General features: G+C 43.3%; 1 protein-coding gene across 4 annotated transcripts in view; it reads right to left on the bottom strand.

The window, feature by feature from the left end:
- The window catches only part of herc2 (HECT and RLD domain containing E3 ubiquitin protein ligase 2), a 51431-nt gene that overhangs the window by 23499 nt on the left and 5837 nt on the right, over positions 1–22095 (bottom strand). Inside the window, exons 5-48 of one of the 4 annotated variants that reach the window (XM_024278155.2) lie at positions 21598–21820; positions 19791–19891; positions 17896–18037; positions 17450–17554; positions 17180–17351; positions 14248–14418; positions 13933–14121; positions 13647–13798; positions 12967–13124; positions 12779–12892; positions 12442–12693; positions 12170–12363; positions 11895–12095; positions 11459–11687; positions 11243–11367; positions 9750–9928; positions 9481–9665; positions 9244–9399; positions 8970–9155; positions 8418–8594; positions 7861–7964; positions 7624–7774; positions 7331–7545; positions 7115–7247; positions 6869–6996; positions 6579–6774; positions 6367–6500; positions 6045–6221; positions 4526–4662; positions 4033–4184; positions 3742–3933; positions 3472–3659; positions 3204–3396; positions 2943–3125; positions 2674–2858; positions 2419–2566; positions 2142–2335; positions 1784–2014; positions 1479–1617; positions 1227–1373; positions 843–985; positions 489–756; positions 264–409; positions 83–181 (exon numbers count right to left, since the gene is read on the bottom strand). In XM_024278155.2, coding sequence (XP_024133923.1) covers positions 83–181; positions 264–409; positions 489–756; positions 843–985; positions 1227–1373; positions 1479–1617; positions 1784–2014; positions 2142–2335; positions 2419–2566; positions 2674–2858; positions 2943–3125; positions 3204–3396; positions 3472–3659; positions 3742–3933; positions 4033–4184; positions 4526–4662; positions 6045–6221; positions 6367–6500; positions 6579–6774; positions 6869–6996; positions 7115–7247; positions 7331–7545; positions 7624–7774; positions 7861–7964; positions 8418–8594; positions 8970–9155; positions 9244–9399; positions 9481–9665; positions 9750–9928; positions 11243–11367; positions 11459–11687; positions 11895–12095; positions 12170–12363; positions 12442–12693; positions 12779–12892; positions 12967–13124; positions 13647–13798; positions 13933–14121; positions 14248–14418; positions 17180–17351; positions 17450–17554; positions 17896–18037; positions 19791–19891; positions 21598–21820 — 7394 coding nt within the window. Of the gene's footprint in view, positions 1–82; positions 182–263; positions 410–488; positions 757–842; positions 986–1226; positions 1374–1478; positions 1618–1783; positions 2015–2141; positions 2339–2418; positions 2567–2673; positions 2859–2942; positions 3126–3203; positions 3397–3471; positions 3660–3741; positions 3934–4032; positions 4185–4525; positions 4663–6044; positions 6222–6366; positions 6501–6578; positions 6775–6868; positions 6997–7114; positions 7248–7330; positions 7546–7623; positions 7775–7860; positions 7965–8417; positions 8595–8969; positions 9156–9243; positions 9400–9480; positions 9666–9749; positions 9929–11242; positions 11368–11458; positions 11688–11894; positions 12096–12169; positions 12364–12441; positions 12694–12778; positions 12893–12966; positions 13125–13646; positions 13799–13932; positions 14122–14247; positions 14419–17179; positions 17352–17449; positions 17555–17895; positions 18038–19790; positions 19892–21597; positions 21821–22095 lie in introns of all 4 variants that reach the window. The other 3 variants (XM_024278156.2, XM_024278152.2, XM_024278154.2) reach the window with 3 other exon arrangements.

Below are 22095 nucleotides of genomic sequence, written 5' to 3'. Positions count from 1 at the left end.
TGCAAAGAAGCCCAGATCCAGAGAGTACGTTAGCATTTTCTTCACTTCTTCTCAGAAATTCTTCAAAGCCTCCTGCTCCTACCTGTATATTCTCTCTGACATACATAGCATAATCATCATTGCTTTGGAAATCGGATCTCTTCTTATAGGTTTGGCTTTCTGTCACCACTGCACCTGCAGGCTAAATCAGGAGACACAAACAAAACTAAAATCACTCAAACAAGTCTGGTTTAGATTCATGAGGGAAATATAGGAAAACTAACCACAGAAAAAGTGGGTTCCACTTCCTCCAGCTCTTCCAACACTTCTTCATCAGAATACTCATCGGACACAGTGTCAGCATCTGACAGCTCAGTGACGTGAACGTCTGGGTGATCCAGCAACCAGCTCACTAGCGCCTCAACACCTGCTGAAAAGTTCTGTTATTTTCTGTAGGAGTAGAAACATTTCAGCTCACAACGACAGGTTTCCATTCTATCAAGACGCACCTGGAATACCAGAGGCACTGCCTGTAGTACCCGACAGCGACTTCAGAGCAAACTCAATATTTTTCCGTGGGAACCCCATTTCCATAAGCTGGAGGACTATCGGCAGAGGGGGTAACGGGGAGCTCTTCTGCTTCTTCTGTTTGGGTGGTCTGACATGCTGTACGGTGACAGGCGTGGTGGCCTCGCTGGAGCTGCTCTCCTCAAACATTGGGGAAGACGGATGTGCAGACTCCACAGCCAGGTACTGGCATACTGCCAGGGCTGCAGCCTACGCATGCAGAAAACGCACGTTCTTCATCTGACAGCTGTAGCATCAAACAGATTTCCGGTTTCTGAAGCAATGTCTGCACATACCTCCATCTCCTGCCGGTCAAAAATAGCTTTGATGGGAGAGGGCTGAGTGGCAGCAGAGAGAAGCTGCTGCAGGAGAATCAGTGGAGGTAATGGACCCTCAGGGGACAAGTCTCCAACATCAGGAGATGCCACACCTGGATCTTCTGCATGAATGGACAAAAACATCCTTTAATACTTTGCAAATTGAAAAGAAATCCCATAGTTTCCCAATTTAAAGCAACACTTGTGTGTTAGCAACGCTAAAGTACAAAGGCAGCTTTGTTCTACTAGATTCAGACATGCTTACTACAACATTTACTTTAAAAAGCAGGAAACTACACCCAACATAATGCCAAATTCTAACCAAAAAATATTTATGGTCCATTAATATGTACTGAGTCTCACCAGTGGGGCTGGGTCCGATATCAGCGACGGCTGGCTGTGAGAGGATCTGCCGGAGTTTGTCCTGATGACAGAGCAGAGCGCGTCCCGCCTTCAAAATGTAAAGCCTCAGCTGCTGGCATCGCAGTAAATGGATGTCCACTTGATCAGCTGGAAAACAGTTCGGTACGTCTAACCTCACTGATTGTTTATTGACATTCATTCAAATACAGTCTTGAATAATTGAAGGACATGAGTTCATGCTGCTTTCTGCACCTGTGAGGCCTCGACTTAGAGATCTCTTCATGCGCCGCTTCTCCAGTTTGCTCCCAGCCAGACTGACCAACTGGGCCCAAACTGCCAGCATGGGCTCAGTGAAAGGCAGGTTCTGAACGCTGAAGGGTACTGCAGGCAGCTACAAAAGAGTGAATTAAAACAAGTCAAAAGAGTAAAAAAACAATTGGTTGTTGCTTTAGCCCAGATAACTGAACTTCAACAAGAAGCTTTGAAAGTTACATTTTTTATTATTTATCTGTTAATAAATGTATTTTTTTTTTCATAAAGAAATAAAAATGATGTACCGGCTTGAGCTGGCTCAGCAGGCATACCCTGCAGGTTCTCATTTCATGAAACTGGACAGTGATGCGTCCTTTCGGGGTGATGCGTGTCACCGTCCCCTCTCCGTACTCCTCATGAACGACCGGTCCCCCGAGCCTGAGGCGCCCGTCGATCCCACCAATCACGGCCAGCACTGCCATCAGGCTGCCCACTCTTGGGCCTTCCGAGTCAGGAAAAAAATCCTCCAGGAAACACTGAACAACAAAGCAAAACAACATTACAATCTAAGAACATGCTGTGTCAGAGTTACATCTGTTTTCCAAAAGCCAGAATGCGTATTTTAAAGTTTATGCGTCTCAGCGGAGAAGCAGCTGCTCTTACAGACTCAGACTGGCAGCCCGCCATCACGTCTCCAATAGAGCTCAGCTGAGAGTTGATGTAATCGTTGATTAGGCTGTTCCACTGGCCGAGAGAGTGCAGGGTACGCAGCACGCCCACAATCTCCTCTGCCAGCGTGCTGCTGTGTGTGGCCGTCAGAGACGCCTGGGGGCGGGACTTCCTCCTTCTCGAGGAACCTTCTGAGAGGATAATCGATTGTTTGAAACTAGACACCAAACAGAAACAGTTTTTCAACTTCAAGCCTGATAAATGATGGTACCTCTGAGAAGCGGCAGGTCTGATGAGCAGGTGCTCAGAAGACTTCCCAAAAAGTTAAACAACTTCTCCACCAGGAACTTCATGTCCTGAGAGCGCTCGGTTTTGTCCCATGAAGGCAAGACCGCCTGCAGGAGACGGAGAACTAGGATCTGGAAAATGAAATCAAATTTTAGTTTTGTTTAGAAAAATTGACAAGAGGACAAACACCTTCTCTGTCCTGCAATGTTGGATTAGTCTGTAAATTCACATGACCGACCTGTCTCTGCAGAGTGATGGCGTTGAACGACTGGTGACCCTCGACGATTTGGATGAGCAGGCTAATCCATGCAGACGTGCTCAAGGTGCCGCAGATCTGTGGCTTCAAAGCGATGCTGCGAATGAAGCCCAGAGTGCACCAGCTGCGGTGCTGCTCCTGAGACACCTGCCTGTGGGAGTGACCGCCTGACAAACGGAGACTACATTCAGCCAACACACACCGACACTTCTTTAAACATCCAACGGCGGATGAGAAAACTGTATCTTTACCCGATTTGTCGTTTGCTCCACTTTCCACAAGCATCCTCAGCAGTCCGCAGAGAGTCCATGTAGCATCTGTCTGTAGGACGTCTGCATAGATCCCAGCTGACAGCGAAAGGGTTTTCAAGAGGTTGACTGTGCTGGTCAGCATCATTGCTGTGGGGTGGCCACTTTTCTCTACCAGCTCGGCTTCTTCATGAAAACAAAATGCAAACTTTTTAATTATATGCTAAAATGTTGGTTTCTCCCAAAAATGCAGAGTAAACAGACCTGTGTCGTCCTCCGTGTCCGAGTCCTCTGTGACTGGCTGGGCAGCTGGAGGCGGATCTGCAAGTTTCAGGTCGTATTTGCCCTCTTTTCCCATTCTGTAAGAGTTGGTGCTGCTCGTATCCCACTGCACTCTGATCCATCCGTCCTCACCCAGTTCCCCAATGACCCTTCCAAGACCCGGTGGCGGACCGTCCTGGAGAGAACACGAGATACAGATTGCTTCACACTTTCCTTTTATAAATAGACAAAGATAAACGGATTAGGGTACCTGATCGCCCCACTTCCAGTCAACTCCCCTCATGACCCTGGTGCCAATCTTCATCATAGCAGCCAGCTCAGGGCCAGAGGCAGGAACAGGAGTGGGGGCGGCCTCTTTTCTGGACTCCTCCAGAACGGTGGCTGAGCCTCCATGTGAACACGCGCTCAGATCCTCCTCACTGCTGTCAGTACTGGGTCCTGGAAAACAAGAAACGATCGGTTGGTTCACAACTTCAGTCCATGAATACACATAACAGTTCTTCCACTGGACAGTATTCACCTATGAGCCTGAGGATACTCTGGGTGAGAGCCAATATGCCAGAATTCAACAGCAGACTGAGGCTGTTAGATCCGTGTTTCAAAGACAGCATGTGTATCATTGCAAGGAGGAATCGAGCCTGCGGAATGGTGCCAAGGCTTGGTCCTGCTGGGTTCTCATTGGTGATGGTCTGCAAGGGAACAGGCTGCACGCCTGGTTCAAAAGGACAGAAAAAGCAGCATGTTTGTTTCTGTTGAACGCACACAATTGAGGAGAATGTGAGATTAAAAAATGCCTCTGCAAAACACTCACCTAATTCTTTAAAGCGAGCGCTGGCCTCCAGCAAGATGTTGCGAATATTCTGGATGGCCCAAGAATACAGCTTTCCAAAAGTCACCTCCAAAAGCATGCGGTTGAACGGAGGAATCAAATCCACATCCTTCAGGCAGTCGTACAAAGGCTCTCTAGAAAGGGGAGTTGGAACAGTTGATCAGCTTGACTTTTAAAGGTATAACCCAATGTTGTATGTATTTTCCAAGCGCTAGCAGCCATGCTCTAACGTAAATGAAGTGGTAGCAACGTCTAAATTTGAATACACTATTTACATCCATATCTCTCCATTAAATGTAGGAATAGGGAGAAGCTGTAGGGGGAGGGAATTCATGTTCAGCCTTCAAAATAACAACACTTTCCTTTTTTGAAGCTTCTAGATGTTAAAAAAGCCCACATTAAATAGAAAAATAAAAAAACTTTAGAGAAGCATTTTACTTTTACTGCTGGTATTGCATGTTAATTCCCAACTTACCCAATGTTGGTCCCCTCTGGAACGACCCTTTGCCACCCACACAGCATTGCATACTGCACCGACGGCAGCAAGAAGCTTTTTGAAGCCAATTTCAGCATTGTGTCAATGCCTTCCAGTCTCACCTCAGCCCTCTCCAGCTGCGGAACAAAGTATAAAAAGGAGTTTTCTTGACACTGAGAATCTAAAAAATACTAAAAAACCAGAAGAAGGAGAACAAAAATAGGGCATTAATCCAGTTTTAATGCCAATACCCTACAAATGAGATACTGGTTTCTGATCAATACTTTTGCTGATATATGGAATAGTTTTTAACACATTCACAAAAAATTTGTCCTTATTTGTTTCTTTTCACAAGCTCATCTCTTCTACCTGCATTAATAAAGAAAAAAAATAGACAAGAGGGACTAAATGTTTTAAACTCTCTTGACAGGTTTCCTAAAAAAACAACAGAAAATATTAAACAATAGTAACAATCATCTATAATATACGAGACACATCCATAATGTAACAATATCCATTTTTTGAGGAAAATTCATGTAAATCCAGGTTTCTTTCTCTGAAGTTCAACATTCAGTTTTTTTTTTTTTTTTTTAATAACTTAGCTTTTAATGTAGCGGCTAGAGAAGCTGCTTTAGGAAGATGGCAAATGTATTTAGACGGTCAAAGTCTTCACATGCGTCAATAGCGCGTTACAGAGTGACGTGGGAACAGAATCCAGTCATTTTACAAAATTAAATTTTCTTCAGAATTAAAAAATGAACAAAACAGAAAAAATGTACATTGAAGCTGTCATTTATCTTTAAGTCAACAACCCGGTTCCAATTGCCACATGAGTGCCCACCATAGAGGCTTTTAAGGAGAGGCTCAAGAACCACCTTTTAACTTTCCTTTTTGATAATCTTAAATAACATTTAATGCAAAAAATACATTTTATATATATATATATATATATATATAATGTATTTTTTGCATTAAATGTTATTTTTCATTTGTGTCATTACATGAATATTATGTATTAAATATAACATCTTCCTTTTAAGGTTTTCCCAGTTTAAGGATGTCTTTTTGGGGATCCTTTGTGCCAGGAGTTGCCGGTTAAGTCTGGGGTTGTTGCTGCAGTTGTTGCCCTTTGTGGGGGTGGTTGGGGTCTGATGTTGCAGCCTCACGGCTAAAGGGTGGACCTCATTGCTGTCCTGATGTGGATGGGCACTGTGGTGATTGATCTCATGGCTGAGAAAGCTCCTGGTATGAAAAGATTCCCAAAATACTGTTTCCTCACAGCAGAGCCAAGCCTTAAGTTTCTTTTAGAATTTACTTTTACAAGTATTTATTGTGTGTGGGGTCATGGGTTGTGTGTGTTAAATGTATTTATTATCGTTTCAACTGTTTTTGTTTTTAACTGTAAAGCGCTTAGAGTAGCACAAGTATGAGAGGTGCTTTTTTATAAGTCTGATTGAACCAGGGATTGGGGACTGGGGCATTTTATGGATTAAATAACCCGTTTTTGTAAGTGACTCACCTGCTTAAGAAGACACTTCCTCATCTTTTCCACATCCAGCGGCTCCTCCTTCAGTGCAAACTCCACGATGCTGGCCATGAGGCTGGACTGAGAGAAGGCACCGGGAACACTGTGTTTCAGCCAGCGGTACCTCTGCACATTAGCCACAGTGTTGAGAATCGGCTGCCATTTATTTTGCTGCGGAGTTAAAACATTGTGATATTGAAGTCAAACTTTAGGTGTGAAGTAGAATTCATATCAACTCTTTTTTTCTCTAACTGTAAGTAAAAGAGGAAGTTCAATGTTGACTTTAAGGATCATCAACCAGGTGGTGTAATCTAACCTTGGAGGGTTTGACAGGGAGGGGTTTCCCCTCTGCAGGAGTGGGGCTGATCTGAACATTATGTTCCTCTTCGTTGGTCTCCTCGTTTTCCAGCTTTGGCTCTTCTACGTCAGTTGACTCTGACTTTTTAGGCACTAAAAGAAAGAAAAAAAAAACATCAGATTTAGAAACAGAAGAGGCAAACAGGAAGGGCTGTCTGCCATCTAGCCCACCTCTTTTTTTCCTTTGGTCCCTGATGAGTTTCTGTGTGATCCTCCTCCAGCGTGGCTGAGAGCTCAGCAGCTTCAGCTTGGACACAATGGACAGATCGTTGCTTACAGCTGGCCGCAGCTCATTGAAGAGGAAGCGCAGGCGCTCGATAACTGGGGCGCAGACCTCTTTGTACGAGCGACCTTGTTCCTGATGGGTCTAAAATAAATCACACAAAGAAAAAAGGCTAATAAATGAAAACGTTTCTAACAAAATTATTTTTAAAGATTCACTGAACATGTGGAAACACAACCTTAATTAAGGAGCATTTGGCCTGGTAGACCATGCGGCACACATCAATCACAGATTTCGGGAGGGACCTTTGTTTCCCTTGGTCCACACCCAAGGCACACTGACTGACGAGCGAGAGAGCAATGTGACCTGTGGCGGGAGAGGCACAGCACCCCACACGAGGAATTTGTCGTTAGCATCTTGAGAAATCTAACAAAAACAAGGAAAACTATATTTCCTCCAACAACATGTGGGATTACTAGCTTACCAAGGTCTTGATGTTTTAGCAGGCAGCAGAGAAGCAGACGCCCAACTTCTTCGACTGGATGCTCCGGAGGGAAAGTGATGGGAGTGATAAGATGATATTGTTTACAGCAACGCTCTATTTGGCATAAGAAATCCTAGGATATCACAAACAAAAAGCCAAGCTTTAGAGCATCATGGTCACGTCTGCTGGGGTTGGGTTACTTCAGCCCTGCTGTACCTTCACAGTGTGGTCCTGAGTGGTGTTGTCAGCGATGGCCTGCAGGAAAGGCTGGGCGTGGTCACTCAGGATCGTTCTGCGGGAGTATAGCTTGGCCTTGTCTGGAGTGCTTGTTCCCAGAGAGCTGCAGTGGTCTTCGTCCTTCTCTTCATTGTAATTGTAGTGGATTTGACTGGTTTGAAGACCGCCGGAAAATATGGAGGATTGGAGCCATTCTGCATGGAGAGCAAACAGGTTTTATTCTAAGAGTTGTATTTTCTCTAGTTAAGTATACTGTAATTCATCAAACCCACTGGCACATTCAATCTCCATGGGGGACAAGCGGGTGCTTTTGCCCAAGTAAGAAGCGTGGAGACCCAGCAGCAGCCCCAGGTTCCTCTCGGTGTCAATGAGTGGAGAGGACAGGCTGCTCAGGTCCGGAGTGGTGACTGTCTCCTGGTTAGGCTGCAAATAGGAAAGGGAAACCTCCAGATACATGGAAGCAGAAAAGACGTTTCATCTGTAAAATGTTGAGTGAGTTTCTCCAGTACCTCCATATATTGGCCAACACAAAAAGCTTGCATTGATTCTCTGGTGTCTTCGAACTGCAAAGCTGCTTCCAACGCAACAACAGGATCCTCTCCTGCAAACTGAGCTGTAAAAGGAGATATTGGTTTCAGCACAACATTGATTTTTCTACATGTGGTTACAATGTTATGTCATTCTTTATATTTTCATATTTTACACGGCACTCTTTAAATATAAAACATGTGGAGTGATGCTGCAGAATTTTGTAAGATTTTAAGGGAGTAGAGGATTCAGAAAAGACAACCAACTTTATGATGTAATTTTATTAAGCAGACGAGGAAACATAATGTGCTCCATCAGATACACTACTTAACTCTAAGATTAAAAAAAGATGGCAAAAAAGATCTAAAAATATTTTTAGATTTTTAAAGATGAATATCTTTCCTTAGATTATGAAAGTTTTTTGTGTGGGATAAACAACAATACTCCTCCCAATAAGTTTAGGTGCTGTGTAAAAAAAAAAAACATGTAAAAATGTTCTCTATAGAGGTTTAATAATAAAAAATAATAATAATCTTACCTAAAATACTGTTCCCCGCAAGTGACTGAGACTGAGCCTGGAAGTCTTTGATGTCGTAGACCTTCCCATCAATTACGGTCCAGAAGCCGCCGTCTTTGTTGTGGTTCTCTAGGTCAGCCTTGCGGATGAGTGAAACCTCTTCGTTGTTCTTGGAGCTCTGACCTATAAAGAAGGAGCCTGCCACGACAAGAAAAACATATCAAGAAAAAAGTCAAATGTCAAACACTCTCCTGATTGCTCAAATGCTGTGTTCACAATGAACATGATTCACACGCCAAATTTGCGTCCGGTTCAGATGTTCACATAAAAAGTTCAGGAAGAGAATGTTAAGTTTCTCCTCCAAGTTAGTCTTTGACTCCACCCATTGAGCATATCACCACATCTTTTTCCCCAAAACAGACTGCTGCCAGACCGTAGCACCATTCCCAAAGCTCCTAACACACCGCATAACCTCTGACTGTATCTAAATATTGACTTAACATTGAAACTGGACATCCCTGATGCCCGAATCACGTTCGGTGTGAACACAGCTTCACAAACACTGTTGTGTACCCATTATTCCTGGCCAGGCAAGCTCCTCGTTTTCATCCATTTCATGCCCTGGAGCCAAATGGTTAAAGCGGTCCAAGTGCTCTAGGAGTCCGGCCAGCAGAGGGATGGAGCCGGTCTCCTGCATTAGACCGGCATCGATAGTGAGGAGGAGAGCGATGGACAGGACCAGCTCAGGCAGAAGAACCCCTAACAGAAAAGACAAGTTATCCACAAAAGTCTCCTAAGGTAGAGGCAGCCATGACCTTCTGATCAAAGATCCAGATCAAGAATTTACCTGTGAGATCTCCCTCAATGACACGAGAAACTTCTGCAAAATGTCTGCGACCCGCAGAGGCGATGCTTGTTGCCACGGGGAGAATGTCTCCAATGTGAGCGCACAACAGAGCAATGTACTTTTTCAACAAGGAGCCCACTCCCAGGAGTTCAGGGTCTGGAAGACACAAATTAAATCCATGGTTTTTTGCTTTTAGCTACTTCAACGTCTCAAAGAGAAAAAAACTGAACAACTTACTGTATCCATTGACAGTCTCTGTGTCAGTGACGCCCAGGTACAGTTTGCTGACCAGCAGCCTCTGGAAGCGCAGCAGGAGGTCCAGAGAAGCCGAGCGCTCCTTGCTTACATGCTCTGCCTCTAAATAGTTGGAGATGCGGCGAGCTACATCCTTAAGCCTTGCTATGGTCTGGGATGCAATATTCCTGTAGGAATCAAACACATATTTTCAAGCAGTCAGACAGATTATGTTGTACAAAGGCAGGTGTATTAGGCTTAAGAGCAGGTACCTCAAAAGCTGCTGTACAAGCTGCACTAAAGGCAGGCTTTGTTTCCCTGATGATTCATATATCCCTGTGTTGATGAGATCTTTGTCCAGTGTGGTACGACACCGGAGGATGGTGGAGGCGTTTGCTTCTTGCTCGTCTATTTCCTTTTCTTTCTGGGCTTCCTTCTTGGCTTCAATGTCCTGGGATTAAATAATTGGGCATCATTTAAGAATGCAGAAAAAAAATACAGTTTTTCTATCAATAAAATGTTCGGGTTCTGTAGAATCTTTAAGAGGTTATTAATTAGTACAGCCGTTTCAACAATCTGTAAATGGATAAACAGTTCATCAGTTCAAATCCATCTACCAGTTTCCTTTTTCTCATCTGAGACCACCTCAATTGGTTCCCCTTGATGAGGAGGAGTAGCAGCTTTATTCCGAGCTGTCTCACCCCATCTCTAAGGGAGCGCCCAGCCCCCCCTACAGAGGAAACTCATTTCAGCCGCTTGTATTCGGGATCTTTCAGTCATGGCCCAGAGCTCATGACCATAGGTGAGTACTGGAACAAAGATCGACTGGTAAATTGAGAACTTCACTCGGCTGGATGGCTCAGTGGGCTAAGTATAGGGTTTGAACGCAGGAGCCCTGGGTTCAATCCCCGAGATGTCCACTGATCTCCATCCAGATTGAGTCCTTGGGCAAGATACTTGACGTTGCTTCCAAACTGGGTCCCTGTGCCCTTCAATTACACGGACGCATGAGGAAGGGCATCCGGCACAAAAACTCTGCCAAATCACTGCTGCAAAACAGCAAGTGCCAATTCGCTACGGCGACCACAAAATGGGATAAGCCGAAAGGTGAAGAAGAACACTTTGTGGCTCAGCTCTCTCTTCACCACAACAGACTGGTACAGTGACTGTATAACGCCAGACGCCACTCCCATCCGTTTCTCAATCTCACTCAGATCTTCCCTCACTCAACAAGACCCAAAGACACTTAGCCACTTCCCCTTTGGCCACAAACCACCTGATGCATGCTGGAGATCCTGGCCCAGTGAGGCCAGGAGGACAACAGCATTCGAAAGAGAAGAGAGAAAATCCAGACCCCCTTCTGCCCGTGGCTACGCATAGAAATTCTGCCCATAAAGGATATGAACAGAACCACTGATAAAGGGCAGCCCTGCTGGATTTACTGCCGGGTTATGCAAACAAAGCTTCTGCTCTGGTCATACAGAGACCGGGCAGTCGTTGGTAATGCTCCCCAGAGCTCCCTTCTCCAAATCCACAAAGCACATATGGAGTGGATGAGCGAAATCCCAAGAACCATCCAGCACCCTATGGGCGTGTAGAGCTTGTCTTCTGTTCCACTACCAGGATGGAAATGACACTATTGTTCTTGGATCTGAGGTTCGGAGTCCATACTCTCCTCTCTAGTAACTCCTTTTTAAATTTTACTTAATATTTTGTATTGTCCAGAGCTCATAGACTGAATGTCAAACACATCTAATGCACTGACCTGTATCTCTGCAGTGATTGCTGCATCGAGAGCAGATTCCAGTCCTCCATCAGCCATTAAGCTGCTCACCAACAAGTCAATCATGAAGCGTCGTCCTGGACTCACACTCATCTCATTTCCACAAGCTATAAAAAAAAATAAAAAATAAAAAGACTGTGCATAAACATCTCACAGCAGAGGGTTTGCTTTGTATTGCATCTACGTTTGCAGACTCACCGGCGTTGGGAAGCAGTGAAGATAGCGCTCTGGCTCTTTCCTCTGCAGTAGGTAGCAGAACTGACCAGCCGCTTTGCAGCACAGCCTGTGCAGCGGACTGCACGGTGTTGAGGACACCAGCATTGCTGGCCAACATCACCACTGTCTGTTTTAGGTTGTTGAGCAGAGTGCTGCCGAGTCCCAGACCCAGCTCCTCAGGGGCCATCTGGTTACTGATGGCAGCATGGAGCTAAAAAAAAAATGCAGAGGAAAGAGTTAAAGCTAAATGACAAGATGGAATAGCTGTGGAGGGGAGAAACTTGTTACCGTTTCTGACTGTAATCAAATGGAAAAATAAGAGAAATCCCAAACACCAAGACTCCCCAAAAGGGGGTATATTTGCTAAATTTCAAACAATTTTCAGTGTCAGTCTCTTTGACAATAGGCTGTGGCTCACCTGGAGGCGCAGAAGGTTGAGAGTAGCAACCACCATGCACTCCTTCTCCTGAGGGGGGGGCCAGTCTGAGCTGCCGTCCATGCCCTCGCTCACTTGCCTCAGAAGCAGGTCCAGCTGCTCAAAGGTCATGGGGCAAACATCCACCACAAAGGGAACCCGCTGTCCAACCGACCACTCTGAGCACGAGGACCAGGCGAAGCTCTGAAAACATAAACACGACTTGGTGAGCCTGTTGACTGTCATGTAAGAGGAGTGAATTCGGGAGCAAATCGGACCTGTCCTGGGCCACAGGAGATCCCCACGATGTGTTTGGAGTTGAGTCCGGGGAGGGCTTTGGGCTGCTTCTTGTTCGGAAAGAGGGTATCAAAGTGCTGCAGCTTGTCGTTGCTCCCCCAACTGTGCACTTCACCTTCGTCGGTAAGAGCCAGGCAATGCGTGGAGCCCACAGCAATGTCCACAACTTTCTTTCCTGGAGGAAATGTAACAAACAGATCAGTTTTCTTCTTCTTGGAGCTTGAAGAAGCCACATTATGAGCAGTTGACCCACCCTGAAGGCAGTCGAGTAACTTTGGATAGCGGACGTGCTCATCTGTGCCGTGACCAAGCCGCTGGTTATCTCCTTTCCCCCACGTGTACACCTGACCATCTTTGGTGAGGGCTACTGAAAACTGGCTGCCACAGCACACCTTCAATATGTCCAGGTCCTGTAGCTTCTCCACAAGCTTTGGAGTCTTGCAGCCATCACTGCCACCTCTGCCCAGTTTACCATAATCTCCATCCCCCCAGGACCACACCTGACCTGAGGGGTTAGAAGAGGTCGATGCAGTCCGGTAAGAAGTAGCCATTTTCAATAAAACATAAAAAAAAAGTAAAATAATTCCAACCATTTTCTGTCACTGCAAGCGTTTGGGCATCACCACTCCCACATGACACGTCCACCACCTTCTGTCCTTTCAGGGCGGTCACAAGCATCGGTGTGGTCACATCCTCACTAGAACCTGGAAAATCCACAGCGAGTGAACAAGTCTATTTCCAAACAAAAGCAGAAAAATGTAAAAGGAGGAAGTATCACCATGACCCAGTCGACCATAGTTCCCTCTGCCCCACGTGTACAGCTCGCCGTCCGCTGTGATGGCAGCGCTGTATGTGCTCCCACACGCAATTTCAATCACTTGCTTTCCAGTCTGTTTACCACTGAAGGCTGCGATCACTGTGGGCTCCTCCACGTATCTGAGGTCAGGCAGAAATCCAGATGAGGAACCGCTGTGTCAAAAAAGTGTCAAGCGCTTCTAAGAAAACCACATTCTTAACCCTTTATTTTGATGTTAATCAAAATGAGTTGGAAAAAATATATAGTGAATAGTTACAACTGGTTATTTGAGCTTGCTTTGAGTCATCTTCATGCCTTACGGTTAGAAGACTAATGATCAGGAGAGTCTAAATTTTGAGGAGAGTCTCAATATTGATTAAATTAGTGAACAATTACTTAAATTCCTCAGAAATCACCTTAAGTCAGTGGTCCCCTTACACCCAGGCCACAGAGCAGTAATCTGATTCTAAAGGATTTTTTTTTGGCCAAACACCAATATTTTTTTCAATTTGTTTAATTTGAGTTTAAAATAATATTGGCCCTAATATAACTCCATAGGGGAGCACTCGTTTAAATAACTCTATTAAAACTACAGCTATTTTGAAGGAAAATATAAACAATCAAGAAATCTTGTTTTAAACACAATTATGGTCATTTCTTACGTGGCATCTCCATGTCCAAGGCGACCTCCATCTCCACATCCCCATGAATACACCTCCCCATTTGAGGACAGGGCCAAAAAGTGCTGCCCGTCAGGGTGAGCTGCAAGCTTAATTATCTTCTTGGAACTCAAACTGTGGATTAGCATAGGAGCCTAAGAGCAGAAACAAAACAAGAAAAGAATTGAGTGAAACAACCAGATCTATGGCTGAAAAGTTCAGAGGTTTCTCCATTTCCCAGGAGGAGGTGATATCAGGAGGCAGGAATCTCTTGTGCTGTAAAACTGACCAGGGTTGTGCTCTTGTAGTTCTGGGTGTACACAGCTCCACTGCGGGACAAGATGAGAAAGACTTTTTCTGAACAGACGATCTGTGTTACGCCAGTGCTGGATAGGGCTTTACAGTGAATGGGTCCACCAACATTGGCATAAAGTTTCCAGCCCAAAAGCCCCCAGGCAATCACTTCCTGCAGGGATCCCTAATAAGAGAAGAGGGAGAACAAGACTGATGTAGAAGTTTATAAAAAATAAATAAATAAATTAAAAAAAATCTTAAAATGTTCTAAAACATCTCAAGAATCAAGAACAGCGAAAGGAGTGGATACCTTGTGTGATGGAGAGTTGCAGTTTGGCGGGCTGCAGGGAGAGGCCAAGCGGTCCAGATGAGCCATGATTACCACGGCAGTTTGTCGAAGATCAATGGCCAAGTCATTATCTTGAGGTAATGTCAGGTAGCGCAGGAAACTTTCGTTTGGACTCAGAGGAGCTGTGAGAATCTAGAAATTGCAAATAAAGAAAGAAATAACTGACTCATTCGATTACTTTAATCCACAGTTCTGTTTTGACCTCAAAACACTATTCAATGGTAACCATTAGCTGCGTTTACATGAGCACAAGTAATCAGAATAAAAATGTGTCATGTAAACACGACATTCAAAATACTCTGACCCAAGATCAGACTCATTTAGATCAAAGTTTCCTTCCAATTGAGAAGGGTGGGCTATACTGATTGTTGATCCAATCGTGGTGCATGCAAATTTATTCTGATTGTGGGTCAAAATTGAGCTGGCTTTTAAATCATGCACAGACGGCGTGCGCTCCGGAGGAGACTTCTGAGCGCAAACAGGACTTGCGGGCTGCTCCTTGTAAGTGAGCTGTAAGACCCTGGAGAATTGTGTCTCAGAGAAGAGCAGCCGGACTCTGTAGCTTCATGTCTGCAAGCAAGGGAGGGTCCTTTGTCACGGTGTGCTCTCCAGAGGAGGCTTTGCAGTGCAGTCCAGGTGGCTGCTCTGTGCGAGCGAGCTGTTAAACTCTTTAGAAACGTGTCTTCCAGGAGAACCGTGTCTCCGAGTAGAGGGGCGGCTTCAAAACGGTGTACGAGTTTTTGAAAGAGGAAATGCCGCTCCGTGCTTTGTAACATGAGAAGTATCATCTGAATTCATGTTACTAATCGTGTCCATAAAAAATAAAAGCTGATGTTATTTACACGCATTTAAGTGTCTCCAAAGAAATGTTTGTCGCAATTATTAACCCAGCCCTTCCTCTGGGTCCATGCGGCCAAGAAAAAAAGTTCAGCATTAGCCAGATTCAGAAAATAATATGTGAACAGTGGGGGTCGTGTTGGATAACAAGCTGGACTGGACCTCCAACACAGACCAGCTCTACAAGAAGACCCAGTCCAGGCTGTACTTTCTCCGCCGTCTACGCTCTTTTAACATCTGCTCCAAACTGCTGTTCATGATTTATCAGACTGTGGTGGCGAGTGCCCTCCTTTATGCTGCTGTGTGCTGGTGCAGCACCAGTAACGAGAACATCTCCCGGCTGAACAAGCTCATCCGTACGGCGAGCTCTGTGGTTGGTATGCAGCTGGCACCGATGGAGGACGTGGCAGAAGAAAGGACTTTGTTCAAGTTCAGGGCCATTGTGACCAATCCCTCACACCCCCTGGATGAGGCCTTCACCAGGAGGAGGAGCAATTTCAGCAGCAGACTTCTGTCACAACGCTGTTCCAAAGACAGACTGATAAGACAGTACAAATCCCTGACTGAACAACAAGAGGACTTCAGTCAATTTCACATTTTGAATGTTTTTATGGTCATTACTGTAATATGCTTTGAGAATGAATATTTGATTCATTGTATTTAAATTAATATTTTTACTTTTTAACTGATAGATCTTGAGTGTTTTGGGGGTTTTATTTATTTTTTGTCTGTGAGGAAATTGTAAGCAGCTGGCCGCTTTTAAATTTCCTTCGGGATTAATAAAGCTTTTCATTCAAGCATTTAAAAAAATAATAATAATAATTTATTTTATTAACCTTTATTTAACCAGGAAGTCCCATTGACATTAAGAAATCTCTTTTATAAAGGAGTCCTGGCCAAAAGGTGAGAAAATAGATTACAGTTGGATTAAAAAAAAAAAAAAAACATTTAAAACAGTTATAAACAAAAGAATCCCTCTCTCGCACTCTCAATTTAGTTTTAAAATAATTTAACAGAAGGAGTTCTGTAAGTTTTCAATGTTCCGTGTGGAGGGAGCAGCAAATGTAAAAGTCCTTCCAAAGTCAGTGCAGGTAAATGTAACCGACAGCAATAAATAGTCATTGGAACGCAATCCACACGAGTCCATTGTTCTCGGGGATATTAAAGTACATATATAAGAAGGCAGAAAGCCAAGCATGGTCTTGTAGATAAAAGTGCACCACTGTGTCGGCCTCCTGATGGACAAAGAAGGCCATCCCACCAGAGAATACAGTTCACAGGGATGAGTCGACATCTGGCGGCTTGTAATAAACCTCATGGTAGCATGATGCACAGAATCAAGCCCACACAAACACTGAGATCTGGCATTCATATACATTAGGTCTCTATAGTCCACAATGTAGAGAAAGGACGCCCAGAAGATCACCTCGCTACATGCTGACTGCAGCCATGTTTGTTTACAACACAACTCAGTCACTTCTTCTATGGTCGTTTCTGATATTTTTAGATAGTTCTACACATGTCAGAATGATTTATTCCAGTCGAACGTGTGATGGATGTAAACGTTTGTTATAATCGGATAAAGTATTTTTTAGGGCCCGTGTACACAGTTCAATTCTAATCCGATCTTTGATCAGATTAAAGACATTTTGCACACATACACACACCTATTGACTGTATATGTGAACTGAGTAACTACTCCCCCCTCGCGTTCCAAACAGGAAGTACCCACTGGTGCCTAGAAGCCAAAATCCCATAGACTTATATTAAAAAGTAATAGTTATTACATTTCTCAGAATAACCATTCTTGCTTCGATACCTTTTTTTCTTGACCATCCTCATTTTTTTTTCCATGATATTTGTATTTATTGCAAGATACTCAAGTTATAAACTGTGTCTCAATAAAAGTATGAGGCCACTCATCTAACATTTAAAATGCTGGACAGATTCTCCCAAGCCTGCTTTCAGTGGAAGAGGTGTGGACTTCCAACAAGCTCACAGTAAATGATGGTAACTTGAAGAGAATATCGGTTGTTCTTGTATGGGGATCCTTTACCTCAGAATCTTCTTCCGAAACGACCACCTCCTTGCTGCTGTGTATGTTCTGAAAGCGCTGCAGGAAGGATAATAAAGGAGCACTGGTTCCCTGCGTGGAGCGTTCGTTGTCCATCTCCCTGGTGCCGTTTTCCCACAGACGCAACAGCAGCAGAACCACGTAGAGCAACTGACTGAAATGTTGAAAAAGAAAGGTGAATGGTATGAAAGCATATAATTTTCAATGGATCTAAAAGAAAAAAAAATGCTTTTGAATGTAGCACACAGATACCTGAGAGTCCCTCTCTGTATAGCAAGCTCCAACAAGATAGCAAGGACAAGGTGTTGGTCCTGAAGGGGAATATTGCCTTTGGTGCTGCCATTTCCATGAACATCACTGAAGACAAACAGGGAAAAAACATCATCAATAAGCACAACTTATTTTAAATTCAAGTCCTAATTCATAATTAAGGTCATATCAAGGTGCTACAAAAAAGCAAGACGGCAAAAAATGTATACATCTATGATGGTTGTGGACCTTAATTGTTTCCAAAAAGGTAAAATTGTTTTATTTTAATATAGACATTTATAAATAACCAACAGGTGTGAACAAAAATCAAATATGTTTGAAAGCAAAGAGAAGAAAATCAGATACCATAATTCTCACAAAATAAGGAAAACCAGGGAGCTCCAACACAGTCTTGAGGAAATGTTAAAGCATGTATAAAACTCTCAAACCTGAGGAACTTTGTGGCTCTCTCAACGACTTCCAACCAAACGGGGGACACAGTTGTCTCGTCAAACAGCGTGGCCTCAGGAAGAGCCCGCAGAGCGTCAAGAGACTCCTGCAAAAGCTCTGTGCAAAGATCTGCATCATCTCCTGCACAAAAGAACACAAGTTCCACATTTTATTTACAATCAAGCTACTTTGTTCAGAAACATAACCTTACGGTTGTTGATATTTATTATGCTTAAATGCTATTTATAACAGTTGTTTTGTGATAGAAAACAACTAAAAACAAGTAGTAAATGAATTTCTGAAGAATTCTTGGGAGAAACAAGTTCCCCAGAGAAGTTTTCCTGGGTAGCAGGATCCGATTGTGCATCTATTCAACATCTGGATTGTAAGGCGATCTGCTGTTGCAGATTTGTAGTCCAAGAATAGAGCTAAAATAAAAGCAAGAGGCTTAACTGTCCGTGTGGGGGAGTGCTTGTGTGTGCTGCTCATGTTACAGGAAGGAGGCCAGCACTTTGTTTCAACCCAGCCTCAGAGGACAAGGAGATCTCAGGCAAAAGACTGAATGAAAACCCCATCGCAACGCCCCAATCTAGGTTTTACCCCCATATTTTACATTAAACAAAACAGGAACCTCGTATTATACTTTAATTTTCTGGATCTATGTTAACCATGGTGCACCATGCTATCAAAAAGAAAAACTGGGAATTTAAAACAGTTTTTTTTTATGTTTTTCTTCATCACAACAATGTCATTTTTAAAGTGAAAACATTTGTATAACAAAGACATTTCTGCATTAACTGAACTAATCTGTTTCATCACAATCAAACTTATTTCCACCATTATGTCATCAATTGAGGAAGCAACAAAACGGAAAACTTTAAATATTCTGCAAGTGAGGTACTGAATATAGAACCAAAAAAGGTAAAAATATATTTAACAAAAAAAAAGATCATTTTTTCTTAATGACTTAAGCACTTCATGCTTCATCCACATGTACCTTTCATTCATGTTGAGAAGAACAGAAGCTGTACAAAGCTGAAGCAGAACCTGATAAGATAGTTACATTTTTTAAGTAATTAGTCAAGCTGTGGTACAGTGAACGGGTTGTTGGGCTGCCATGTGGATGTTAAGCTGCTGTAAACACTAAAAACCAGCAGAAGCCATCACTTATAAGTATGTGTGTTGATAACATAAAGGAAAAAAATCTAAGTGACACACAGGCATTTAGGAATGAGGTCATCTTGAAGTAACAGCATCTGCTAATTTTGCCTGTGCAACAGCTGGGGAAACAGAAATGGAGAGCCTCTAATGTTTGACAGATTTTATTCTTAACAGGGTTTGGGCACACAAGGTGCATAATTGTTAATCGAATTGATGACCTAAAATATTAAAAAATAGTTTCAAAATGAAATGAATTGAAATATCTGAAGTATGGTAGGTTTATTTTACTATAACGTAAAAACAACCAAGTACATTATAGCAAATAACACACATGTTATGGCAACAATAAATTATAAAATCATCATTCAGCACTTTGAATTTAGCAAAGACGTGACAATACAGCACGATAAATACTCAGTATGAAAGTAAAATGACCTTTTTTTTTTTCCAAATCACAGATTTCCCAGATTGTTAGCTCTCTTCCTCACTAAAACTATTTCACATGTAAATACCATCTTATCTTGAAGTGGAACTCGTGCCCCACCAGGCTAATCATGCAGTTTCTCACAGACCTTCAGTAAACAGCAACAAGCCCAGGTTGGAAACAGCATTGCGAAATATGCGGAGTTGTTTACTTTGAGAAGCTTGTCACACGGGCCGCACATTTGTCAACAGCTACAATCACCTTTACCAGGAGACAAATTTTCCCAGCAAGGATTCGAGAAGTTCTTACCTGACCTCCATGCCCGGCGGAGAAAAGCAAAGGCAAACGAGAGCGCAGCCCTGGAGCCGACTCTAGCCAGACCTTCCACACTTTTACTGGCTGGGCGAGGGCTGAGGAAGAGACACGGTTTAAAACTCTTGACAAAATATTCACAACATTTGATTAACTTAGATCATTAATCGCATTTATCTTTAAATAATGAATTAATCTCCGAGTTGAGAGCACACAAATACACAGAAGACAATTTGTGCGTCCAAGCAAACAAATGACAACTCCACCATCCACTGTGTGTTCATCAATAAACAAAGGCAATAAATTCACCAAACTTTCAAAAAGTTCTTCAATAATCTTAAGCAAGACAATGTTAAGCAAATACATTTACAATAGTCAGTTTATCTTAATTGATCAAATCGGCTCTTACACATTCCTGCTCTAAAATTATTTGGTTTTAGCAACAAACGGTCAAATACTGCAACCACAAAAAGTAAAAATATTAATGTATTAACTAAAACCCAAAGACAAGTATACATAAAAAATGTAAATACAAAAACAGTGATGTGTATTAAGTTTACAGAATCTTTTTCCCTAAAAAATATTTCTGTAAAGTGCAGTTTTTTTATTTTTGCACTCTTAAAAAACCAGGATGTCTTTACTAACATTAAACTTTTTGTGAAGAAAACCGTTCACCTTGGTTTACATTTCTTAGGGTGCATTCAGATTGGAAAAGTCTGTTGGTCCGGACCGAGTCCCAAACCCTGCACTTGGTCTTCTCTTACACTTACCAAGGAGACGACAGCTACGAGGGTACACTGATAAGTATTTATAGATTGTCAGAAAAACAGTGAGAAGCAATGTATATCATGTTCAAAGTTGTTTTTAATGATCCCGCTTTCATTCGACCATTTCAATGAGTTGATGTGTCTCATCGCTGCTTCTCGTTTCTCCGCGGCTCTGTGTTTGCCTGACTAAGGTGGCCGTTTTGGTCCAGTTGTTTTGCTCCAAGCACAGAGTCGTTCAGAGTAGAATCAAATCAAGCTTCATTTATAAAAAGCGCTTTTCATCCATCGCAGCTCAAAGTGCTACACAATGAAAAATAGACAACAAAATAAAAATTTTAAAAAAAATCTCAGAGCAAACTGGAGCTCAGTCTGATCAGAAACAAACCAAAACCACCTCAAATGATGGGCCAGAGAGCGGTTTCTGGTCCTGGACCAGGGTCTGCTTGGGTGTATTCAGAGTGAAAATTTGATCTGGATTATCAGGGGAAACAAATACTGGTTCATTTTGAGTGAACCAAATGTGTCCATCTAAGGGTTTATTCAGACTGGACACATTTGATTCACTCTGAGTTTCCTCAGTCTGAATAGGCTCTATGCTCAGAGTGGAACAATGGACAAATTGGCCACCGTAGCCAGGCATTATGGGATGTAAACAGAGTGACGATGAGACATAGCAACTCATTGAAATGTGGTCGGATAAAAGCAGATCCCTACTGTGCAATTCCTGGCCAATGACTAAAGCCGTCTTTAGTCATGTAGTTTTGTTTACAAGCTTTGATTCAAAACAGAAATGTCCAGTAGATGGCAGTCTGAATACAGACCAAATGGACTGAAGGACTCAATCTGGACCAAATTAAGTGGACTCTGTTCAGACCAACAAAATTATCCAGTCTGAATACACTCTAAAAAGCAGGAGCAAAGAGTGAGCAGTAATAAAAATAAACCGTTTCAGTTCATCTAAACAAAGCAGCCAGGAAATGAGAGGAAGTGGACACTGGTACAGGAAGAAACAAAGAAAACGGCATCATTGTCTTTACCCCTTATTATCGGCAGCGGGCCGAGGAGGACTTGAGGGCATCTTCCAGCAGAACTTATAGGTCTCCTCCCTCATGCTGTGACTGAGAGAGATGAGATAGCGCTCCAGGATGACCAGGCGCTGGCGCAGCCGCTGAGCCGAGAGAGTGCTTTTGGCCAGCTGACCTGAGAGCTTCTGCTGGTCTTCCACAAGGACCATCAGACAGTCTTTGAGCTCCGTCTCATCTACAATACAATGACAAACAAGAAGATAATGACTTGCGTTGTTTTATATAGACTTAAATGATTTAGGGGCTGCACGGTGGCGCAGTGGTTAGCGCTCTCGCCTCACAGCGAGAAGGCCCCAGTTCGATTCCCGGCTGGGACCTTTCTGTGTGGAGTTTGCATGTTCTCCCCGTGCATGCGTGGGTTTTCACCGGGGACTCCGGCTTCCTCCCACCGTCCAAAAACATGCTTCATAGGTTAATTGGTGACTCTACATTGCCCCTAGGTGTGAATGT

This window comes from Oryzias melastigma, linkage group LG9, assembly GCF_002922805.2.
Source record: "Oryzias melastigma strain HK-1 linkage group LG9, ASM292280v2, whole genome shotgun sequence".
Taxonomy (NCBI): Eukaryota; Metazoa; Chordata; class Actinopteri; order Beloniformes; family Adrianichthyidae; genus Oryzias; species Oryzias melastigma.
This window is presented reverse-complemented; position numbering and strand designations above follow the sequence as displayed.